The sequence below is a fragment of the Vanellus vanellus genome (genome assembly GCF_965231255.1).
Source record: "Vanellus vanellus genome assembly, chromosome: 14".
Taxonomy (NCBI): domain Eukaryota; kingdom Metazoa; phylum Chordata; class Aves; order Charadriiformes; family Charadriidae; genus Vanellus; species Vanellus vanellus.
Window position 1 is genome coordinate 6,222,632 of NC_138919.1, and position 23,155 is coordinate 6,245,786.

At 38.0% G+C, this 23,155-nt stretch overlaps 1 protein-coding gene across 1 annotated transcript in view; it reads right to left on the reverse strand.

Annotated features, from left to right (window-relative positions):
* Positions 1-23,155, reverse strand: part of USP7 (ubiquitin specific peptidase 7) — a 77,802-nt gene that overhangs the window by 26,921 nt on the left and 27,726 nt on the right. Inside the window, exons 2-7 of the mRNA XM_082490595.1 lie at positions 17,292-17,396; positions 11,406-11,604; positions 9,881-10,019; positions 9,100-9,188; positions 8,260-8,368; positions 2,109-2,239 (exon numbers count right to left, since the gene is read on the reverse strand). Of these exons, the coding sequence (XP_082346721.1) occupies positions 2,109-2,239; positions 8,260-8,368; positions 9,100-9,188; positions 9,881-10,019; positions 11,406-11,604; positions 17,292-17,396 (772 nt within the window). The remainder of the gene's footprint in view (positions 1-2,108; positions 2,240-8,259; positions 8,369-9,099; positions 9,189-9,880; positions 10,020-11,405; positions 11,605-17,291; positions 17,397-23,155) is intronic.

Consider the following 23,155-nt stretch of genomic DNA (forward strand, 5'->3'; position numbering starts at 1 on the left):
GTGAGAGCAACAGTGTCTGAACACCACACAGCCAAGGTGGCACACTGCAACGAGAGTGTTCAGCACTCCCGCCTTAAATAAAAAAGAAGCATGAAGTGGTTTTATTTCAGCATGAAATACTTTCTCCTATAAACTCTAACTCAAGAATCCTTTCTAAATTTTAAAACTCCAACAACTCTTTCTGCATCAGTCATCACTCCCAACCATATGAAATCAGTTCTGTTTCCTGTAGGCTCCAGCTTCAGCATGAGGTTCAACCCTGGCCCTGGAAGCCACAAGCACAGGGGTGATCAGGAGCAACACTAACTTTATCTTCCCCTCCCGCTCTCTTCTCAGTGACTCACCGCCACTGTCACACGGCAGCATACTAGTCCCAAAAGTGTGCCAGAACAATTGTGTGGGGGTCCCACACTTAAACAAGCTGAGTGAAGTGACCTGTTGGATAATTAAGAACGGAAAATAACCTCCTGACTCCCTAGGGTTTCAACGCTAGCCTGCTTAAAGGACAAAATCAAAGAAAAAGTTACATACTAGTAATAGGATAAAAAAGGGCTCCTTCAGACAATGGCATCACTTTCTACTGAAAGAAGCCAAACTTAGTCAGAAACTCACAATACCCAGTAAGAAGTTATACTCCACGCAGCACATAGGTAAGTCTCACAAGGTCAGAACCCCCCCTCTGATTTAATGGGGGAGAAAGACCAAATCTTCAAACACGTTCAAAAATTCCTTTCCAAGAATGAAGGCAGGCATTAACATATTTTTAAAACCTTGCTCTCGGATACAAAATTAGGCATCTGCAACACCCTCAGGAAAGACCTTTTCATGCTACTAGAGATGACACAGTTAGGATCGTAACTCAGGATGAAATATTTACAATATCAGCAAGTCTTCCCAGTGTTCAGAGGACAGCAGGAATGCTGATAAACTAAATATACAGTGTGCTAGTAGGAAGAGGGTATGACCAGATAAACATACAACATGGAGGTTACTGATTTAATGTTAAAATTCCTCCAAAAGGTGAAAAGGGTTACAAAGGGTCTTATCAGGACAGAGCACTACTACAAGCTTTAGCAGAAGATGCGGGATGGACGCTAGCACAGCTATGTGAAAAAAATTATACGAACTTCCTAACCTGTTTTTAAATAAAAAATGCTTGTCAATACTACTACAAAAGACTAGTCTACAAATACAGTGCAAAAAAGTAATATGAAATATGATCTTTTAGGAAAGTTTCTGATAAAACCCTACTCCATGCTTACATAACATGCAAAGAGAAGTCTTGTAAAGGCTATGCTGATCTTAATCTTCTGTCCTAACTTGTGCTCAACTGAATAAAATCAACACCGTGAACGCAGCTATATCATATAATTCTATGTCTAGATACTTGAGATTTAAAATTACATCCTGTAACACCTTCGCACAAGAAGCACCACCAGAATGGACACTGGGCAAAAATGAAAATAAAAAGCAAGCCTCGTTGTAGATGTTTTATGAAGGAAAAGAGGGTGCTAGAATGAGGAAAATGCAAAGAATTACTTTGTGTGTGTGCTCGGACACCTTTACTTCATGCAACAGATACTCCTCTTAAACTTTAAATCATGAAACAGAATAAAGCATTAGACGCTTCTAAATTGTGGATAGGCAAAAATACATGCATCTTTGATACGTCATAAGAAAATGTTACAACAGTCATCAATGCAGAACTAACAATACGGAATTGTAAATTACTGCTATTTCTTTAAATTTAAAACAGATTTAAATTTTAAAAAAGACATTACCAATACATGAACTGCAGTGTTTCAACAACGTATTTCGTCCTGAATTCTACTTAAGTCAAATGTACTACACTATTTTCAGTTAACAGGTGAATTATAACCCTGCTAATAACAGCTATGTTTGACTGCGTACCGCTCCTCTCCCCCCCAAAAAATCTGACTTTTGGATCAGCCATCTTAAGTACTGACTATAAATAAAAACCTATCCAAGTAAAGTAAAATAAATAATAAATAAAATAAAAATAGCCCGATTTAAATAAAACCTCTTTAAAGGAAAGCTTTACGAAGCCTATAATGACCCAATAAGTAGTCCAAGTTTCTGAAACTTACCCGAAAGATTTTGTTAATTTTTTCGTTCCAACTGGTTTGTCACTATGTTGCAGCTCATAAAATACTCTTTGCAATGCTAAAGGAACACTTTTGGATGAATCATCTCCTTCTGTGGGCATCATGTACACAGCCTGAAAAAGCGTTTAGTTCAATTAGTATCTAAGGAAAAGTTTATTGCTCATATTGTTTAATGCATTCTTTCCTCTTCAGTGTCTTCCCTCATATAACTCCATTTAATCATCACTCCAAAAAAGTCTGAAAAGAATCTTGTACTGTAGTGTAAAAACACTAATTGTCTGGAACGACTCTTCTTAGAACACAGTGGACAGAAAGATGTGAAAACCAGATTCCACTCACAGTTCTTTTTTTCTAAATAGTTCCCTTATTGCACCCTAGAAAACTGAATGCACTAAAGCATTCAACACTTCCAAACAACTTATCACACCTGCTATGTCTACACAATGATCACAGTAGGACCAGATATCCTGATCAATACTACAGGCTTTTGAAAATAACTTGACGTTTGTGCTGTAGCTTGGCTATCTGTGAATGTTGACACTTACAGTGGGGAACAAAACCAAAAAAAAAACGAAACACACAACCACATGAAACCGTAAAGGGCAACAAGTGAACGAAAACAGAAACGGTCCACATGGAGACGGATGTCAGAGGAAGCTTTGAGATTCTCCGACACATTCATTCCTACTTAATGTCATTGCTGTCCAGCAAATAAACAGCTTAACGATTCAATTCACTGATTACACTGATGTGGGAAGGATTGAGAACAAAGAAATTACACAAATAGACCAAACAGGGATTAGGAGAGTTCAATAGGGACTGAAGTGAGATTTACTTTTTAAAAAGTGTCCATCAATATATCAAGGGAAAAGTAACAGCAAAGAAAGGTATTAACAGAGAGATGCTCATTTAGAAAGCATGAATGTAAAAAGAAAACATAGACAACTCTGGAAGGAGAAAATAAAGACTCCAATATTAAGTATTGGAAATACTGAGAAAATAACCTGTTAAGAAACAGAAAAATTGCCACCTGAGTTTTTGCCTGTGAAACAACAGAGAATGACATTTATGCAAGTGAAGCGCTGAACTGGATCTCTGTAGTTCTCACTTGCTTTCTGCACCAGCCTAGATTTCAGGTTTCCAGCATCTCTAACTTGTCCTACACTTCAGTTCCTTACACACAGGACAAGGTTAGTACTTCCAGTACGCAGCTGAACAGTTGGTGAAACACATTCATTGTTATATGAAAGCAGCACAGAAGCGATGGGAACCAGATGAGACAGACATTAAACAAAGACAAAGCTGATACAAAAAGAACAAAAGGGAATGACAAAAAGAGAAACGTAGAAAGAAAAAAGGCAAAAAAAGTTGTTAGGAAGCTGGCAGGTCAGTTTCCTATTCCAATTCTGTATATCCACAAAGTTTTTCAAATCACAGCAACATAAATACTTAGAAGAATAATATAATAAGAAACTATCAGCAAAACAGCTTACAGTAATAAAAGAAAAGAAACAGTTTACTGAAATATCAAACTGTTTCATAAAGAAAGCAAATCCCTTATATTCAGACAGAAAAACATCCGTTAATTATGCAACTGTAAAGCAATACGATAGTTCATGACTTCATCTTTTAATTTCCAAAATTTAACAGTAAACAGAGATGATCTAAAGCAGAATTATGACTGACACTAGTAGCCTCCGAATTTTATGTTTCTACTTAGTTGTGAGCTACATCCTTAATAGTAGTACTTACACACATAAAAGGGAAAACATGAACAGAATAGAAATTAGCTGAAATTTATCACCAAATTTTTGTTGAAGGGCAGCCAACAGAACTCATGTTTCATTAGGGTAATTCTAAGAACAACACCCCAGCCTCACCTTAATGGCAACAAAAAAAGTCTTCCTTTGCTCTACTTTAATTTTGAAATTTGCCTAAACTGCTTTTTTAAATTTCAGAAATTGAAGAAAATAGCATCTTCAATTTCATCATCAGCAACAAGTTTTAACTGTTCAAACTCAAAAATCCTTTATGCCATTATTTTTGCCAATCCATTAGGCTAACTATCTGGCTAGCCTGGAAAAATTAAGAGAAGAAAGAATAGCATTTTCTCATGTAGTTGCAACTTTTCTAGTGAGCTGTGCACTGCTTTAACAGTTTAGAGTTTATAGTGATTTAGTCTGGAAGAGAACTCTGTGGGTTCTGAACTCTGGTCCTGCTCACAGAGGTGTCAAGTTCAAAGTTGGGTCCAGTTGCTCAGGGTCATACCCAGTTGAGCACCTCCAGGAACGGACACCCCACCACCTCTCCGCACATCTTACTGGACAACCCTGGTTATGAAAATTTCTTTCCCAAGATCAGAACACTCAATTTCAAAAGAATTCCAGTAAGGTAATAAAGAAAATCCTTTTCAATTGCTTCTCTATTTTCATTACCCAAATGCGGAATTATAGTTAACCGTGCTGATCTGAGCAAACACCAATTCAAATATGAGTAGCTAAAATTATACCTGTGATTTTACAAGCAAAAGTTTTTTGCTTTAAAATATGAACATCAAAACAAGTCAGCATCTTGCAGAGTTGACCCCTCTCTGCCCCTGGTTTATGAACCCTTTTATAAACTGGTCTTCACTGGCTAAAGGTAGAAACACGAAATAGTTAAATGACCAAGTCTCAAATCTTTCAAATATCTATAACCAGCCCCTATTTACTGGTTTTAACATCTTATAAATGCTTTTTAAAAAAACAAATATATAGTAAGTTACTTGCTATATTTAAACAAATAGAAACAAGACACGAAAATCAAGTAATGAAAAAAGTCAAATACAGCCAGTGCTGACACATTTTCATAAAATAAATATTAAAATGCTACCTATTCTTCACAGCAAACCAACATGATACTACAGCAGGCTAAAAGTCAACCTAGTGGTTGACTCTTCCATCCAAAAGGTATAAAAGGGAGTTCAGAATACCTTGATAATTAATCAAACTCAAGACCCTTTCCATTTAGTTCCTATTTGTTTTCCTCATATACCGTCTGGACAATTAATTCCTTTCCTGTATCTCTCAATTAATATTAAAGTAATAATTTACAATTTATTTATAATTGCTGCATTCCAGCTGCCACTGAAAAAACCCACCACTTTTATTTCTTCTGAAATTCTAAGTGTGTTACTACGAGTTAAACACTTAACATACAGCCTTTCTTTACTTCTTCCTTCTGTTCGTGTGTATAAGTAGCGTCGAAGCCCATTTCTCAAAGCTTAAGTGTTTCTCCAAGCTAAACCAAACCACTTTTCAAATACGACCCTCTACAAACCTTTATTTTTATGCCTTACCCTCCCAAATTCTGAAAGCTTGACCTCAAAATCAAGCAGTAAGGCATTTTGATCCATCTGAAAAACGGAGAATCTCTAATTTAACACCTGAGAAGTTCCCTCAGGAAACAAACACAAAAGAATGACAGGGACATGTATAGGCAATGGCTATAAGCAACAGACACAGAGATATGAGAAAAATTTTAGATGTTTACATCGTAAAAGAATGCTACAGAAAAGCTTGAACACAGTGCTTCAAGTCAAGACTATTACTTGAAGAAGGGAAGAAAACACTATGCATGAAATTCCAACGTAAGGTAAAATATATTAGATAAATTGAGGACAGCCGCATCAGGGAGAAATGTATTGGACTAGTATTTATGATTTTAGGATAGTTATATAAACATTCTGCAGTATTTTCATGAATTGTAGGGAATTTTTCAAGGGAAGCAGCAAAGAGTTTTTAAATGGACTGGATGCAGCCTCAAGTACTGACTGGCTGGAGGCACTGATGATAGACACAGGGAGACTCATGTGATGTGGTCCGAGATCAAACCTGGAGCTATCTGGGAAGTTATCACCATCCCTTGCCTGGGTGGACTATATTTAAACATGCATTTCGCACAAACAGACAAGTAAGATACACTCTGAAGAGAAAGTTCCTTTGCTTTATTCCCTAGCACTGAAGCCACCTGGTTACTCATAAAGTGAGGTCTTGTTTCCAATACCCAAGAACCTCCCATCTCTTGTCTGGAAACAGCAAAGAAGAAAGGATCTCTCCACCAATCCTCACCCACACTTCACCAGACTCTGAGTTTCCATAGGTATGAGCTTGCCTTTACTGTTGTTCATTCCTTTCCCAGCTCTACTCCTGACAGCAACTTCTCTGTAAACAAAGCTCTAAATAACAGCAATAGAAATCATCGTTTCTTCTAAGCAAGGAGGATTAACAGAAATAATGCAATTGGTGATACTACACTTTTTTTTTTCCCCACTAGGTTTGAAGAGGAACAAGTTTGCTCAAAGTGAAAATGTTGTAGAAAGTAATTTCTTCAGATGAGACAACTACTGATTCTTCCTTATCTGTAATAATGGCAAGCGAGTATCAAAACTGTCAAGAACTGTTCTGTTTATAGGGGCCCTGAAAACCTGAAGAATGAGCAGAGAATTGGGCATTTCAGCTGATGTCCTGTAACATTTCCACAAAGGAAGCTGCAGTTACCAGCTAGTAAATCAAACTTTCTTATATGGTCACTCTCCAGATACTAACACTCCCTAAAAGCTGATATTTATTTGGGGCCGGGGGAGAAGTGCAGGGGAACACCCGAAAAGATTATTTCAACTGAAAAAACTCTGTATCACAAAAAGAATTTCTTCTTCACAGAACAAGATTACCTCATGGTACATATTGATTTCCTGACTACAAGACAGTCTTGAAAGGAACTACTCAATTGGATTAGATGTAGCTATTATAAAAACACATTTTCCTTTCAAAAGCAACGTGAAGTTGTCCAAAAGAAATTAAAATGCACAAACATTATGAGGGCTGAGCAAAAAGAACAGGCACTATAATGAATGATAAACTGAATGAGTAAATTATACCTCTTGCAAAAAAGAAACAGGTGCATCACGTAAAACAAGTCAAGTATTAATTTCTTGTACAGGGCATTGGTAAGATCTCACTTACAGTCTACTAGGGTTCGATGTGCTATTTTTTGCAATGCTTCAGAGTAAGCAGCATATTGCAAATGGGAAAAAAGAAATCTCAACTGGGACACTTACTGGCCACAGTGATATAAATAATGATAAGATGGTGGAAGAAGTCAACAGTGGAAAGCAGGTACATTAAAAGGGAAATTTTGTGAAAAAAGAAAGCTTAATGGAAATGTAAAAACTAGCATGGACAAGAGAAAGTTGAAGTCAGAACAGTTCATTTTCACTAAGAGATACACAATAAGCACATGAATGCGCAGAAGGATGAATTAGGATCAATAGGACACTCCAATAAATTAAGTGATGCCAAGTTACATTTTTTCCCAAGTACATCCCCTCTTCCAGATAGCCACCTCCGATATCAAGTCAGCATTTATGGTTCTATCCCATTAAGACTACTGCACTGTTTTAAAACCATACATATCCAGTATATTTCATCCTGGGTTTATACTAGGTATTTACTAAGCTGATATTTAAAGCAGTTCAACCTTCCAGCAAAGAAGTAACAGCTACAGTAAATAAAAAAAAGCAAACGAATGAAGCAAATATAAAATTAAGTTGTTTAATGAAATTATAACACTTTCCATTACTACAAAGATACTAACCACAATAACAGAAAATTCAACTGTGTAATATAAATTAAAAGACAATAAATGAACTACAAAGGTCATACATGTTTACCTTTGTACACTGTTTACAGGCTGAGAAGTCATAATTGACTTCTCTATTTTAACATTTCAAGAAAAGAAAATTATTTGTCTCTCATCTGCAAGATGTAGTGTCTTTTTTTCTTCCTTTTTTTTAATTCCAACAATTCATAGCCACATTAACACATAACACAGTCTATGAAACACCCCTCAGGCTCTGATCTTCACCAGGTACTCTGTGAGCTTTCACAAAACGCAAGCGCCTACGTTCAACAAACCACAAAAGAAAGCTTTCTGCACTCTGCCTCAAGTAAGATGTGCATCACCACGTAAGTGATGGCTTCTCTAAGAGGACAAAGGAGGAAAAAGGAACAGATAGCTCTGTTTTGAAGCATTTATAATATAACGCATTGGATATTTCAATTATCAATCTCATTTTCTTTCACATATTAATTACCTTTCGTAGTTGATTTGTGAAAAATAAAGTCTGTAACAAACTGTTCATGTAACAAGTTGCTCCCTGGTTCTTTAAGCCAACATATCCTGTGTGCTTCTTCGAATCCCACCTAGAAAAGGGTTAGTAGTTAAAAACAGGATAGTTATGTATTAACTATAATAAAGAGGATTTGTTCTAAGGTAGTACTGCTGGTAGGGATCAGCTACTCTGTTATTAAGGTTCAAATAACAGGCTATGTTTCACCACTGCCTGCCATCAACAACAGCTTTTGCAATTAAATGCTTTGTCATTTTGTTAGTTTGGGGGCTGTGTTTGGTTTTGATGTTGGGTTTTTTTTTTTGGTTGGTTGTTTTTTTTTTTTTAAGATATTCTATAAGGCAGAAAAGATTTTTTACTATGAAAGTGTACTGGAATGCAGAAGTGTACTTTTTTTTTTTACTTTTAAGGCCAAGACTGCATTTCAGTACAATCAATTTGTTTAAAAGTGACATGAAGTAGAACAATTCAGATAAGGCAGTTTTGTTTTAAAACAACTGTAAACCAAGGCAAGTTAGAAAGCAGTGCCACCTGTGTCTGAAACCCTTACTAGCTGTAAGATCAGAAATGCTGATGCTAGATTTGCAGAGGTGCTAAATCACAAATCAATTCATACAGAAGTTAAAGTTCCACATTATGCTGACTAATGCAAATGGGAATGTAACTTATACAAAAATCTCTATGTGAAGGTGACAAAGTGAGAATCTCTAATGACAGCTACAAATAACACAAAATACCTGACCAATCTCAAGCAATGTAAAAATATTAGAATTAAGAATTTTATTTTTAAACAAAGATACTTACGCCACTCCATGTGGAGCATCTGCTTGAACATAAACTTCAAAAGTAACTTTGTCCTCTTCTATAAAGCCTTTTTCAGGATCAGTAACTTCCTGTAAAACAGGAACGACACATGAACATGAACACTGGATCTTGCAACATGACTGTACCCAGTTAGACATCACTTAATTTCCAAGCCTGAGCTATCAGTAATAATAAACTGAAGAAGAAAAATTGAAGGACACCAACAAAGCTGTTTTTCAGCTTAATACACTTTAATTCTTTTTCAATATCCCAATACAGGAAACTTGTTCCTGGCGTTTAAGATTTTGCAATACTATTCTAATTTTCTGTGGATAATAAGAGTTGGTAATCAAAGGTTCTGCTTCTTCTGGACAATATTACAGCCAGATGAAAAATTAAGGGCCCAACCTTTGAAAACGCTTAAAAAGCTGTCTCAATTCAAGATAAGCTGTAGTAGTATTATTAGGGCATTAAATATCTGTACACACACAAACAAAGAACACATGGAAATGCAAGAAAATCTATGTTGCTTCAGAATTACATTGACTATCACATAGTGAAAACAAAAAACAAGCATTCAGGTATGCAGGAAAATAATCATGAAGGAATATTTAAATCACAACATAAGCAAAAGCCATCTACAATAATTACAGGAATTTACAACAAATTGAAAAAGAATCTTCAGCAATAACAGAAAAAAAATATTGGGGAAAAAAACCCAATACATTTCTACAGACATCTCAGTATTCAGGAGTGCAAGTTCAAAACTGTTCCTACTTACGCTCCAGGCCATGAAGTTGGAAAAGCCCCAGTCATTTTCCTTATGAAAGAACAAGTGACTAATACGGCGACTGAATGATTTTTCATCATCTTTGTAGTTTATTATCTTGAGAACTGCTTGTGCATGACAAGACCATGACCTATAAATACAGAAGAAATGTTTGAAACTCATTCAAAACCAAGCTTTTTATAGTCATTAAAATATTTTTTTTGTTAAGGATGTTTTGTACATTCCTTTCACGTGGATTTTAGTTTTCTTTTCCTTATTAGATGTTAAGATTTGGTTAATTGTTACTGAGGGCATGAATCCCTGGGGCTTTCTGAAGCTAGATTATAAACGCGAAGCTGGAATGGAGATTTTCTTTGGGTAATAGTGTTAAGAATGTACTGTGGGGCAATTGCAGGTAACTGCTCTCTCCAGTGAGCTATTTCAGTGCAGATGGGTCGGTCAACTCAAAGCAGTCTTGGTGTCTCCAGAGTGCGATAGCTCAGCTTTTGGCTAAGGAAAGCAGGAAGCAGTTCTACCCTCCCTCCCACAGGATAAATTCTAATTTTCTCAGCAGCATTTCTTTGTGACCGTTCCTATTCAAATTCATCCCACTTGTGCAAGACAATCAGGCTGAGTATCAGTTCAGACAAGGTCTTGTCACTGCCTGATGCAGTGACATTACTGCTTGCTTTGCTCCACCAGCTGCACCTGGGTTGATACTGTTGAAAAACACATTATCCTTTTTCTGTGATTACAGGTGTGTGAACCACTTCTCCTGTGACTAGTTAACTCACTTATAACTTTCTTCTTTACCTCTTGCACTGAGCGCTCACCTTTGAGATTACAAAAATGACAGAAAAGATCAACTTATTATTCAGAGTGAACTATAAGTTGTGTGAAATTTGGTGCAAGAATGGAGTTACCCAGCTGGAAAGAGTACCTACGAGGGCTCTGCACTGTAGCTGGATAAACTGCAGTAATGCCCCAGAAATTTCCCTACTATTTACAGAAGTGGTCAAAGATAGCCAATTTTGATTTGCTCACAGGACTCAAAGAACATGCACGTGTTCGTATCTTGCTGGATGAGTGAACTCCATTTAAGGACATGACTAACTCATACCCCACTGCCTCAGTTGCCAGCAGTTACCTGCTCACACGTTTTACAGGGCAGGATTTATAGCTCAGCGGGGTTAGAGAAGCTCCAGTAGCACTTCAATTTGAAATAAACCCAAAACTTTTCCCGTGCCAAGAAAACTGTTAGTCAAAGATTTCTCCCCAGCAATCAAACAGAAATACATCTAAAGTCTACCACAAACTTGTAGCTACACAAGCTGCTTTTAGCTCCAACTAAAGAGAGGATTGCTCTTATGCTTTGGGGTTTAGAGAGGTGGGAGAAAAAGAGGACTCAAACCCTTGCAAGAATTATTTCCTCTTGCAGAAAGCTAGGAAAAATAATTTTTGTAGATGTTTTTATTTCTTGCAATACAGATTAACTAGTATCAAACGAGGACTTGTAAAATAATTAAAAGGGTCTTACGTGGAATCAGATTCAGCATTGCATTGAAGGAAGAATCCTACACTTTTTTGGTGTGGTCTGTCTGGGTAGAGTCGTGGCATAACCATGATCTTCCATGGCAAATTCCGTACAAAGCAGGGAGGACTGAGAACTGACTCGCTCAATCTGTTGAAGCGTTCGACTGTAAACTGAAATGTTGCTTCTGATCGCCAACTTGTATCTGAAACACACACACAAAAAATTATTTGAAAAAACTGATGTTCTTCACTCCAAAACATCATTTTAAAAAATCATGCAACGTGAACACGTTTTATGTAGTTGGATATAGGAAGCAACAAAAAAAAAAAAAAAAAAAACACACCCAAACCCCGAGAGGCACTCAACTCCTTAGCAACTGAACAATTTTTTTATTTTGAAAAACACCGCAACACCATTCAGAAAAACACAGCACTGAAAGATGCATTCCCTTTTACACTATTTTCTTAAATAATTCTTTAGCACTAGAATTTGCTCCCCTCAAGTTTCTTCTAAATCAGTGGGTACAGCAAGACAGACACATCAAATGCTTTACAACATAAATCACAGCCCACTCTAACTCTTCTTGTTGCGTAGTATCTTCACAGCCCAGTTAGCTGCCTGCATGAACCAAGATGTGCAAAGGATTTTCACAATCTGTTCAACAGCCCTATTGATACCAAGTCACCATTTAGTTGTTTTCTGCTTGCAACAGTATCTATTCAAAAGAGATGCACCTCATGGTTGGCTGTTGGGTTGGTATTTTTTAAATCTCATACCAGTTTGCTGAAGAATATCTCAAGAGTAGGATCCTGTATTCTTTGCGGTACGTGGCAATTTTAGAGATTTTAGTGGTCTAAACCAAAGTTAAATAAGACACTGTTGTTTGGGGGGAGGGGGGTGTGTGGTGTGCGTTATGTTTGGGGGTTTTTTTAATAGCTTATTTTGACACACAAAAACTAGTTTTGCCTTCTTCCCACATCCCCAGCCCTTCATATACCACAATCTGTTCTGCATCTGTTGTACACAGCTATAAGAGGGTGCTGGAGCCTGCGACAGCTTCAGGAAGGCACAAGGCTGGGCTCTCTGTCGTGACGTGCCTCATGTTGCATACAGGGAGGAAAAACCTGCAACTTATCCCAACAGTTTTTTACAGAGCAGTGAGGAAGTACGGAGCATGCACAAGACACACCCCTCCTTTCCTGTGGTCCCAACATAACACCTGTTTAAGATGGAAAGATTTGCTGCTGGGCATAAGGAGGTTCGAGCAGGGTTAAGGGGCAGATCGTGAAATTATGTGACAAGGCGCACAGGATACAATAAATGTATTATTTCTGTATGTGCAAAGCAGCCGCTTACTCAGAAAGCTTTGCATGGCACCAGGGTCAGCGTCGAATGATTTAAAAAAACAAAACAAACCAAACAAAAAAACCAACAGGTGAGCCCTGATTGCCACCTTACTTAAAAAGCAAAACTGTCTTGATTAAAACATGCAACAATGTAAAGATTATATGCTTCAATACAGGAAATTAACAGGTTTTGTCCACAACTGCTGGGGAGCTTTGACAGATTTTGTTCTTCTCCCATGCAAAACGGTTTTCTTTTCAAGCAGTTGTAATTCTGATCTTGATCTTCACAGCACAGTTGATGTTGTTTGTGTACGGCCTGACAGCCCCAAGCATTCCCAATTACCTTTGGAAAGGAATAGTACTACAGCAGAAACCAGCTTCCTCTCTCCTCGACACCTGCCATGACCTTCCCCTGTGCTGCCAGCCACCTCAGTAACGGAAGAGTTCAAAGGATTATTTTCTCCTCTTTTTCCCTACATTAAGTGTAGCTAACCAGTAGTCTACTACCTACCTAAAAACTCTTCCCTACCCATTTTCCCTACTCACTGCCTGTTGACAGAGTAGAGACCTGGTCTTCTACAACCAAGAGCCCGCCAGGGTGCAGACCAAGGAGCCTCAAATTTGATTTGCAGGCAGGATCAAAAAAATCCTTAACAGTTAACAATTTAGAAATCAGTCCTGCATCACGTGTATCTCAAACCAGCTCGAGAACGCCTCCCTATTCACGATCAAGATGAGCACTTCTGGGCTTTGTCTAAGCTTCTGAAAAATGAGCCGATGAAGTTTGCTTTCTGCCTCCTTTGATGCAGCTTTCAGAGCACTTCAGTACGAGGATGCAGCAGCACTGCTACGGTGTCAGCTAAAAACGGCAGCCCACGCAGCATCTGCAGATGCTTCAGAGAAAGTTTGCCTGTATTTCTTGATTTTTCAGGAAAGCCTATGCATGAAAGCTCACCAGGGAAGGGTACTCTTCTCAGTAAAATATTTGAGCAATCATTAGTAACTACTCCACAAAAATGCAGCCTTATAACAAAGGTCAACCCTGAAATAGAAGTTTCTTCAAAAACACAGAACACAACCCCCCCCAAATAACAACCTTTCTTTCCTTCCAGAAAGCCCATATTTTTAGCAAGTGTAATCGATTAAAACATGGATTATATTAAAAAACAGAGTTTAAATAGTAAGTGTGATGAGTATTCTGAGCACATAAATAAATAAAACCTTTTCTTCCATCATCACTAACGTGTCCGCCAGTTTCCAATAAAAGACTGCAATTGGCAGCAGGGTAATTTAGTAGTGACTGGCAAGCAAGACTATAAATCCCTGAACTACAAATATGACACCTGATCCTGAACACAAGGTAAAAAGAAAAGACCCAGCTGACAATGCTTGGTGAATTTACATGCAAGGAATTATATTTGCTACGTAGAAAAGATTTTTTCAGTGATGAGACGAATGTCACATTTAGCACCTTGATACGACAAAGATCCTTCAAATCAGAGATCCAAATACAGAACGTGATCCATTTTAAGCCTGAAGTACATATTTAAATGTTTATACCTTTGAGAAAAGCAGATTTCTTTATTCTCTTAGTAAATGCTGCTACCTTTAAAGTACATTGGGGTTATTAAAATATTCTGAACCTGAATTATTAATAGAGAAACTGGCTGAATATTCTATGAATATTTTAATGATCCAAATACAGCATGCAATACTAGCATATGGCTAAGACTGATGCTTCTGAAAGCCTCCTAGCCTTGCAATTCTTCACAGAAATGAGACTTCAGTAGGTAATTGCAAAGCTGTGAGTTTATGTTTAGCCAGGGACCTTCTGTTTGAACTTTTAACTTCTGAGGGAATTTATTCTATGTGCTGTTTCGAATACTGATGCACTTGCAAACAGAATTTGATCAGAACCTTGTTTTTATTATTTTTGTTTTATTTGCAGAAGCTGCTATTCCAGCTCACAAAGCCTGCTTCATTGAGTCATTCTGTGTACAAAGCAGAGCATGCTCCTTCAGCTGGTTCATTTTAATTGCTAAGGCATCATACGTAGCAACAACAGGTTCTAGTCAAACTGCTTGGGAGAATACAGTCTTATCTGAAAGTCTTGGTGGTCCACTGCTGCCCGCATTATGTGTTCTTCACAATGCCTGCGGTTAGTTGCCTAGCAAAGGGGACGAGAGCTGCACTTTTTTCCAGTCTTATCAGTCATTTCTTTTTGTGCTAAGCAGGAAGAACAAAAATCACCTCAGAAGTTCCTTGAACTCAGAAATTCACCAGAAAGCTGGTTTCTATGATCCAGCTGGAAGCATCAACCTTTTATCCTACTCTTCACCTCTTTCGCAGGAACCATTAAACTCACTAATATTTTCACTAAAGAGGCATCTAAATTCTCTTCATGAATTCTTTATCAGCTCAGATTGGTCCCACTTGCTATGAGTAACTGCAATGAAAAACAGAGCATGTTTATCAGAGAGGCCAATATCTCCCTCCATTTTTTCCTATCCTGTGCATCTCCAAGCTGTCCATTACACATGTGCATTGTGCTGCAAACCGGGATAGCAAGAGAACAAACAGCAAGAGAGCAATTGCACCGATGTGTAAATAATGCAACAGCAAGCAACTAATCTCATTTACAAGACCTGGAAAAGAGGCATCATCCACTTACATGATGCAAGTCTTCAGGAATGTTTTTGCAATTACAACATTTTGCAATAACACTACTTTCTATCTGTGTCAATGCAGAGCTATCATAGCAAGAAGATGTATCCAGACACTCCTTATTCAAATATGATAATGAGGAACTATTAGAATATTGCTTAATAATCACATTTTAACCCTGAAAGATGTCCCACAGCAGTGGGCCAAAGCTGCTGACCAGACTGAAAGTCCACAAAGACACAAGTATTACCATAAACACGGAACCTTTCACAAGCCTTTTGCCAAATACCTTCAGATATTTCTTCTCCCTGCTGTGACACCTGCATATCCAGTTCTCTGAGAGGAGTTGAATATTTGGCAAATGACACAAACCATTTTACAGCAGCTTTTTGGTTAAAAAGTCAGTGTTATTCTGAATGAAGAGGTGTACATCTGATTACTCGATGTGGCCTGGGTTTCATGAGCTGCTTCTGCAGCTTAAGTTCCTTTTGCTCAATTTGTGCAGACCAACTTCTGGATGAATTTTTGTACTAGTTGACCAATGTGTAATATACTGGCTGTACTGAGTCTTTTCTTGCTAACTTCCAAATATCATGGCCCAACAAAGACATCTTTTATAACAGGTAACCCGATTTCGATAAAAACAGAATTCCCTATTTCAGTCTCAGCTAGTTACTCTGAGCAAGAAATCAAAGGCCCCTGAATGAGATCAGGAAATCACACAAAGGCTAAGCAGAGCTCATTTTTACTTTATTGCAAGAATGTGGTCATGGGAAACTTCATCTTTGCCAATGATACAGAGGCAAATCAACCATGAGATGCTTTTGTCCTGAATTTAAACCATATTCTCTTCATGGAACGTTACTATTTTATATCAGTATTCTAACTATTGTATGTTCCTTGAATACATGAAAGTAAGCACTTTTTTGACCTTTGACCTTTAACCTCGAACTGACTTTTCTCAGGCAAAAATCACTCATCATTTTGTACAAATCTAAATAAATGTTCAAGTCTAGTACTGAAAGTATTCTCACAAAACAGCATGAAATAAGGAATCAGAGGGGAACAGATCCCAAATATTTTGTCAATTTTATTTAGTTCTTCAAAATAAAAGAAGTCCCCCCCCCATATCCTCTCCTAAGAAAAGAAATATCATTGTACATTTTCTTCACTAAATGTAATAGAGATAAGTAAATTACAAACTCGTTATCTCTCTTTAAATAAGCCCAGACACATCTACTTAAAAAGTATATGATCTTCTGTAACAGGAAAAAAAAAAAAACCTGTACACACTCATTTTTATTTAATAGACTAACAAAAAACATTTCAAAAACACAATCACTGTCCCCCTTTATTAACAGCACATGAATACATACTTCTCCCTTTGCATTTGCAAGTAAAAGGGCATCAGATTTGGGGAGAAAAATGCTCCTCAACAGAATAGTTACCACTGATTTATCATACAAAGATAAAAACTGATCACAGCTGCCACCTGACAAAAGCAGGACAGATAAGGATTCTAAATGTCCTGAAGGAATTGCATAACTGACAAAATTATTATTCAGCAAAGAACCAGCTGCAGTACATTTAAAGGAACATATAACGAAATATAATAATGGACAGTATCACTTTCAGCAATTTTTAAATGAGTACCTAGAAAATGTAAGAGGAAAAAAAATCCCAAGCCCTCAGATGTCTAATCCTATTGTATAGCTTCATTAAAAGGATGCCTATACAGAAAACCAGCAGTCATAACTACAGAGGGCTTCATTTTTTTTAATGAGCTACAGTTCAGAGGACACAGGTAAGATACGGACCATTTTGTCCTCAAAAATCATAAAGAAGCCAAACCACATGTTTTTATCAAATATTTACTCACCATCTTCCATGTCTTCTTCAGTGTTGTTATGCCCGTCGGCCATTGCTACGTTCCCATTAATGACAGGATTTTGAGTAATTCTTGGAGGATCATCTGTATCTCCAGCTAACACAGAAAAAAATATAAAAATTAATCAGCTATATTAACAGTTCTGTCTCAGCTAGTGCTTATGACAGAGAGAAATTTTTCAAGACACAACAGGCACACCTGTTTACTGATAAACAGTATCTACTGAAGTTATAGCACAACAATTGTACTGCTATGTGTCTCACTGTGAAATTCCTCAAATAAATGATGAATACTTATGGACGAAGCAAGAAGTCTGCATTAATGCAGAATACAAATACAAAGAACATAAATTGATTCTTAAGTTTCCAAATGGTGTTACAGTCAGCATCCATAACCAAGTCTCATTAAATGAAAACAAGCTTTTAAATTACTTTTTCTGGCGTTCTACATTTTTATGCAGATAAAAGTTGCTAATGCAGACTTTCTAAATGAGCAATTTACTTTAAGACTTCCTTGGTGTTACTGTTTTTTCTAAAAACAAAACAAAATAAATAAAAAAAAAAAAAAAACAAACCCAAAACCCAAACCTACCTCAACGTTTAATCAAATGTAACAGTAAGTTTGTAAATCTTACTTGGGAAAAATTAGAAAGGAAATCCTTTCCCATTTCAGGCACATTTTAGAGGTAACATTTTCCAGTTTCTAACCATTACTGCTATTATGTTTTGCTACAGTAATGTAAACACCACTAAAACAAGAGAGATGAAACAATTCCATGAACTAAACCCCAACTATTTTAAAGATGCATTGTTTTGATTGAACAAACATCTTCCTGATTTACCCAACAACTGAACAACGCCTCCTTCCATTGCTTGTGCATCAAAACCTGATTGATTGTTTCAGCGCTATTATAGGGAAGATATATTCTTGAATAAACTGGGTTTCATCAAACTGTAAACCCTATAACCCCTTGCTACCCTCTCAAGGACAAACACTACTTAAAAGACACACGTTACAGTCTCTGATAAGTTTCTCTTTGATATACCAGTCCTGCTATTAACTTGGATATTCTACTACACCGCAACCCCCCCAGACAGGTCAGAGATTTCTGTAACCAGGAAAAGTTTTATAGCCCAAAGCTAGAGGGGTAGGCGAGGGCTGTGAGTACGGAGCTCCCCGCGGGCCCGGCACGCCCGTCAGCACCTTGGACAGAGCTGCCCGCGCCGCCAGGCCGGCCCGCCCGCGCCGGGGACGAGCCGCGCTCACCCACCCGTGCCCGCGCTCCCCACCCGTGCCCGCGCTCCCCACCCGTGCCCGCGCTCCCCACCCGTGCCCGCGCTCCCCACCCGTGCCCGCGCTCCCCACCCGTGCCCGCGCTCCCCACCCGTGCCCGCGGGAAGGCCGAGGAGAGGGGTGCCCGGCTGTGTGCCAGAAGGGCTGAGAAGAGCGGAAACAAGTAGCCCAGACGCTCCTTTCCTATCCGAGTGCAGCTGAATCTCTCCTGAATAAACACACGCGACAAGAAGTAGGACGAGCCACAGCAATCACTGCATGCCGATCGCCGGAGACTTTGAAAAGCCACGGAATGGAGGCCAAAGCTACGGTAAGCCACGGGAAGGGTGAAGTAGAATCCATCACCAGTCGCTACACAGTCCTCCCTTCTCCTCACAGCCACGCTGAGGTGTGTGAAACACACTTTTGTGGCCGCATTCCAATTCACAGTACACAAGAAATGATACTTTCACAACCAGCATTCCTATTTTGATTATTTACTCTTCTAGTAAATCCACGGAATTAATAACCTCTGCCCTGAGCATGGACACAGCTCAGGTTAGAGACTCACCTCTGGATTAGAGCTACAAAAGATCATAAACTTAACGCTCAAACACAGCTTTCAGAAGCTTAATAGGATGCAGCAAATCTCACTAAGGCACGAGTGAAATGCGTATGCTGAAACACACAGTATGCAGCACCCACAATAAAGCGTGCACCTTTCTCATTTCTCATTATTAGTACAAAAGCAAAATCAAGTCTGATTTAAAGTTTTGATTTCATCAGAAAAAGTTTTGCAGCAGATTGGCTCCTGAGCGGCACAGCTGCAGAAGCCCCCGCTGGCAGCTATCAGCACTGGCAACGCTGCAGCACGGCAGAAGAGCAAGTTAAAATAAACAGAACTTAGTTACAACAAAATTAAGGGGGGGACACACAGAAGTTTAAACTGCTGCAACTCAAGATCAGGAAAAGGGATAAAATGAAGAGTAAGAAGGAAAGATCCCTAAGTTTATTTCCACAGCTTGCCCCTCTTTTTTGTTGTTTGTTTCTTCTCTTTTTAACCTTTTAACAACAGCCTGGCGAGAGTTTAAGAAGAAAGCTGTCCTCTGGGTCACTCTCATTATCTGGAAGCATACAGCATGCCTACAGCGATGCAACAATTGCTTACACCAGATTAATGCCATGATTTTTTATTATTTTTTTAAAGTTATCATTAAGACAACTCAGTATCTAGAAACAAACACCTGAGGAATAGTCCGTTCTTCACAAAAAGCTCATCCAAAATATTCTCTTAAGAGAGGACTTAAATGTTGATACCATATTTTACAGGGAAAGAACTGTCCTTAACTAAGGAAATAAAAAGCTTTCTACAAGATACTGCTCTACATTCCTCAAAAGTATGAATGGTTAGCAGAGGGAGAAAAATGCAGAAGAGATCATAGCAAAAGCAATCAACTTAAGAGCTAAACAGAGGCAGCTCCTGAGAGATACTATTTAGTGATAAGACAAATTGAATCACGACGTATGTCACTGCTGCTCTTCCTGACATACATTGAAACAATTTTTGTAACACAGCTTTCAGATATGGAACCCTGATAACACTAGTGGATGTTTTTGGCTTCTGTGAATAAAGGAACATTTTAACTTCTAATAAAATTCAATTATTACAGTAAATACTTTGCACAAACAAAACACAGTCATTGTTCAACAGATTTAGTAGCAAGCAGCACGACAACATTTATTTTCAACTATACAATTGAAAACCAGTAATTTATGTTTTCCTCTGTTGTCCTTAAGAGCTCATAGGAAAGAACTGTCAAATCACACCAAGATTTAATTAAGAAACATGATTTCCTTCACCTCAAGCAGAACGGTGCCAAAGACTTATTCAAATTATACAATACAGGATTAAGGAAAAATACTTGTCCACAGTGGCCAGGAAAACCTTCCTACCAAACATACTACTTAATACACTGCTGGTTTTAATGCAGCTGAAACCACAGTGTGTCATCTGTCAATTCCTAGACCAGAATACCGAGTTTTAATCGTATCCCTGGAATAAATTAAAGATGCAGTCTATTAATCAACTAAAAGTTAACACAAACCACATAAATTAAGAAAGTATTACAACAAAGCATGAAGTGACCTTATGAATAAGGAATGTTTCTAAGTCTTTAAGTACAGTCCTGCAAACTATTAAATAAATATAGCTTTCAATATGAGAATTTTAGATGCTGCAGACTGCTCGGTGAAGAGTGTGTAAGTTGTTTTCTACCTCCCCAAAATGCAACACGTATAACTTCATAGATATTCTTTCATAACAAAAAGGAATGCAAGGCAATATGAAGAATACTGCTGACAATTTCTTCTGAAACATTTAACATTGGTTAACATGGTTATAGACAGTTTTCTATCTACCTATGCCACTGCATTACAAACAAACAATATAGCCTGAAGTGTTTAAACTGCCTCTGCAGTTTGGAGGTTGAGACACCTCCAAGAGGCAATTCAGGTATTAGCAAGTTTGAGCAAAACAAGAGCTTCCACCTGTTTACTAATAGATCATGAATGCTGAATTGAAATCAAGTCTAAAAATTGATGTATGCAACTGGAAAGAAACTGGAGCATGACAATACAGTTTGGGAAGTTAGTAAGAAGCATCAGTCACCTTATACAGACATGATTGGATCATACATAAATGACTCTGCAGGTACACACTCCTCATCGCTCATTAACTAAGTCTGTTATTGAAGTGTTGAGATTAAAGCAAAATGGTTATTGCAACTGATGCTGGGGGGGGGGGGTGTGGGGTGTGTGAAATTCTCTGAAACCACAATCTTGCCATCAGATGACGGACCTCACAGAAAGTATTTTAAAAAAAAAAAAAAAAATCGCCTTGTTATAGACTATGACCCCAAGATTATCATACTCAAATGCTCGCACTGTTAAGTAATCAGAACAAAAATAGCACCAATGATTAAAAAAGCCTGTACTCAAAAAAAAAGCTGTTCAGATGGATGCAGCTGGTTTAATAAGATGAACTCAATGTTACTGAAAGATATATTGCTCTGTTGTTCTACTGTTCACGGTAATTCAAATCTATGGGGAAGGAATCTCAAAGTTTGCTATATATGCAGAAAAGATTTTGTCAGTATCATGGGGCTTTTGTCCTGTTAAGTCCTGTTATAAGACAAGAGTACTGCAGAATTTCATCTCTCTCCCAAGATATAGGATACGTTGCACAGCAGTAAACAAGTACTCGCAGTCACATGTGGACAAAAGCTACAGAATGACTCCACTATCACAGCGATTAAATTACGGCAGAATACTGCTACTATTTTAATAATGATGACAGTGAGCTACTAACTTCATAGGTTTCAGTCATGACTCATATCACATTTTGAAATATTATCTATAACGTTTGTCACTAGGCTTTTGGATCTGGCAGCCACAGAGGAGAAACTGAAGCAGTCCCCCTAGCAGGTTATGAAACATTTCTGTTTCCTTTTGAGGTTAAAGAGACCACAACGGAGGAGTAATAGTGATACTAAAAACGTACTTGATAATTGTAAAGCAAAACTGTCTCATGATGAAAGTCACCAGTACTGAGGACTTTTACATGTCACTACAGACAGCTCACATAGACATCCATGCAGAACTGCCACAGCTATCCAAGAAATGACAAGGGAGTTGCACTAACGGTAGCATTAGCAGGCCAAAGAGAGGTCAGTTAGTCATTCACTGCTGGCAGCAGCTTGAAGACTTTGATAAACCAAACTTCATATCCACAGTTCTGCCTTAGGGTGGGAAAGCTGAAAACACACAGCTTTCTCCTCTGCTGCTGGACTAAATGGACATTCCAGAATCAAAGCCTTCATGAAAGTTTTTAAAGGGCCTTTTAATATTTTTTTTAAAAAATATAAATAGAGCAGTATGTACAGATATGATAAGCTGGGGTGTATGTGTATATGAATTCTTGTGGATGAGTGAAGCTGCAGTAAACACCAAGAAAAGGAACTTACTGAGCAAAAATATAAGGTGGTAGAAGATAAGAATAAAATCAGGCAATGTAAATCTCACTGAAAAGCGAACAAAGTCAGTCTTGTAGCAGTCGAATTACATCAGCAAAGGATATCAATTGCATGCTGAACACACAGCCCAGGTCCAGCTTTACACCCCAGTGTCAGAACTCGCTGGCCCACTTGACAGCAGAGGAACCGGTAACACACCCCTGGGGCAGCCCCGCGGAGCCACAGGTCCTCAGCGCTCACTGCCTAACTCCTCTTCAGTCCGGAACATACAATAACCTCTTTAAAAGAGTACATCAATATTTTAAATATGTCAAATAAACCTCTAAAAGTTTACTTCTTCAGTGTAAACTGAAATTCAGAATGCCACTCTCACATGGATAAATACCACACAAGTTAAAAAAAAAAAAAAAAATCACCATTGCTGGAAATTATAATGAAAACACATTCAGTGATTTCAGATGCTATATTAAATATCACCCCTTTTACCATCAAAATGACCCTTGCTACTGTAATTATTGGGCAGCATATCAAAATACATAATTGAAAAATCCC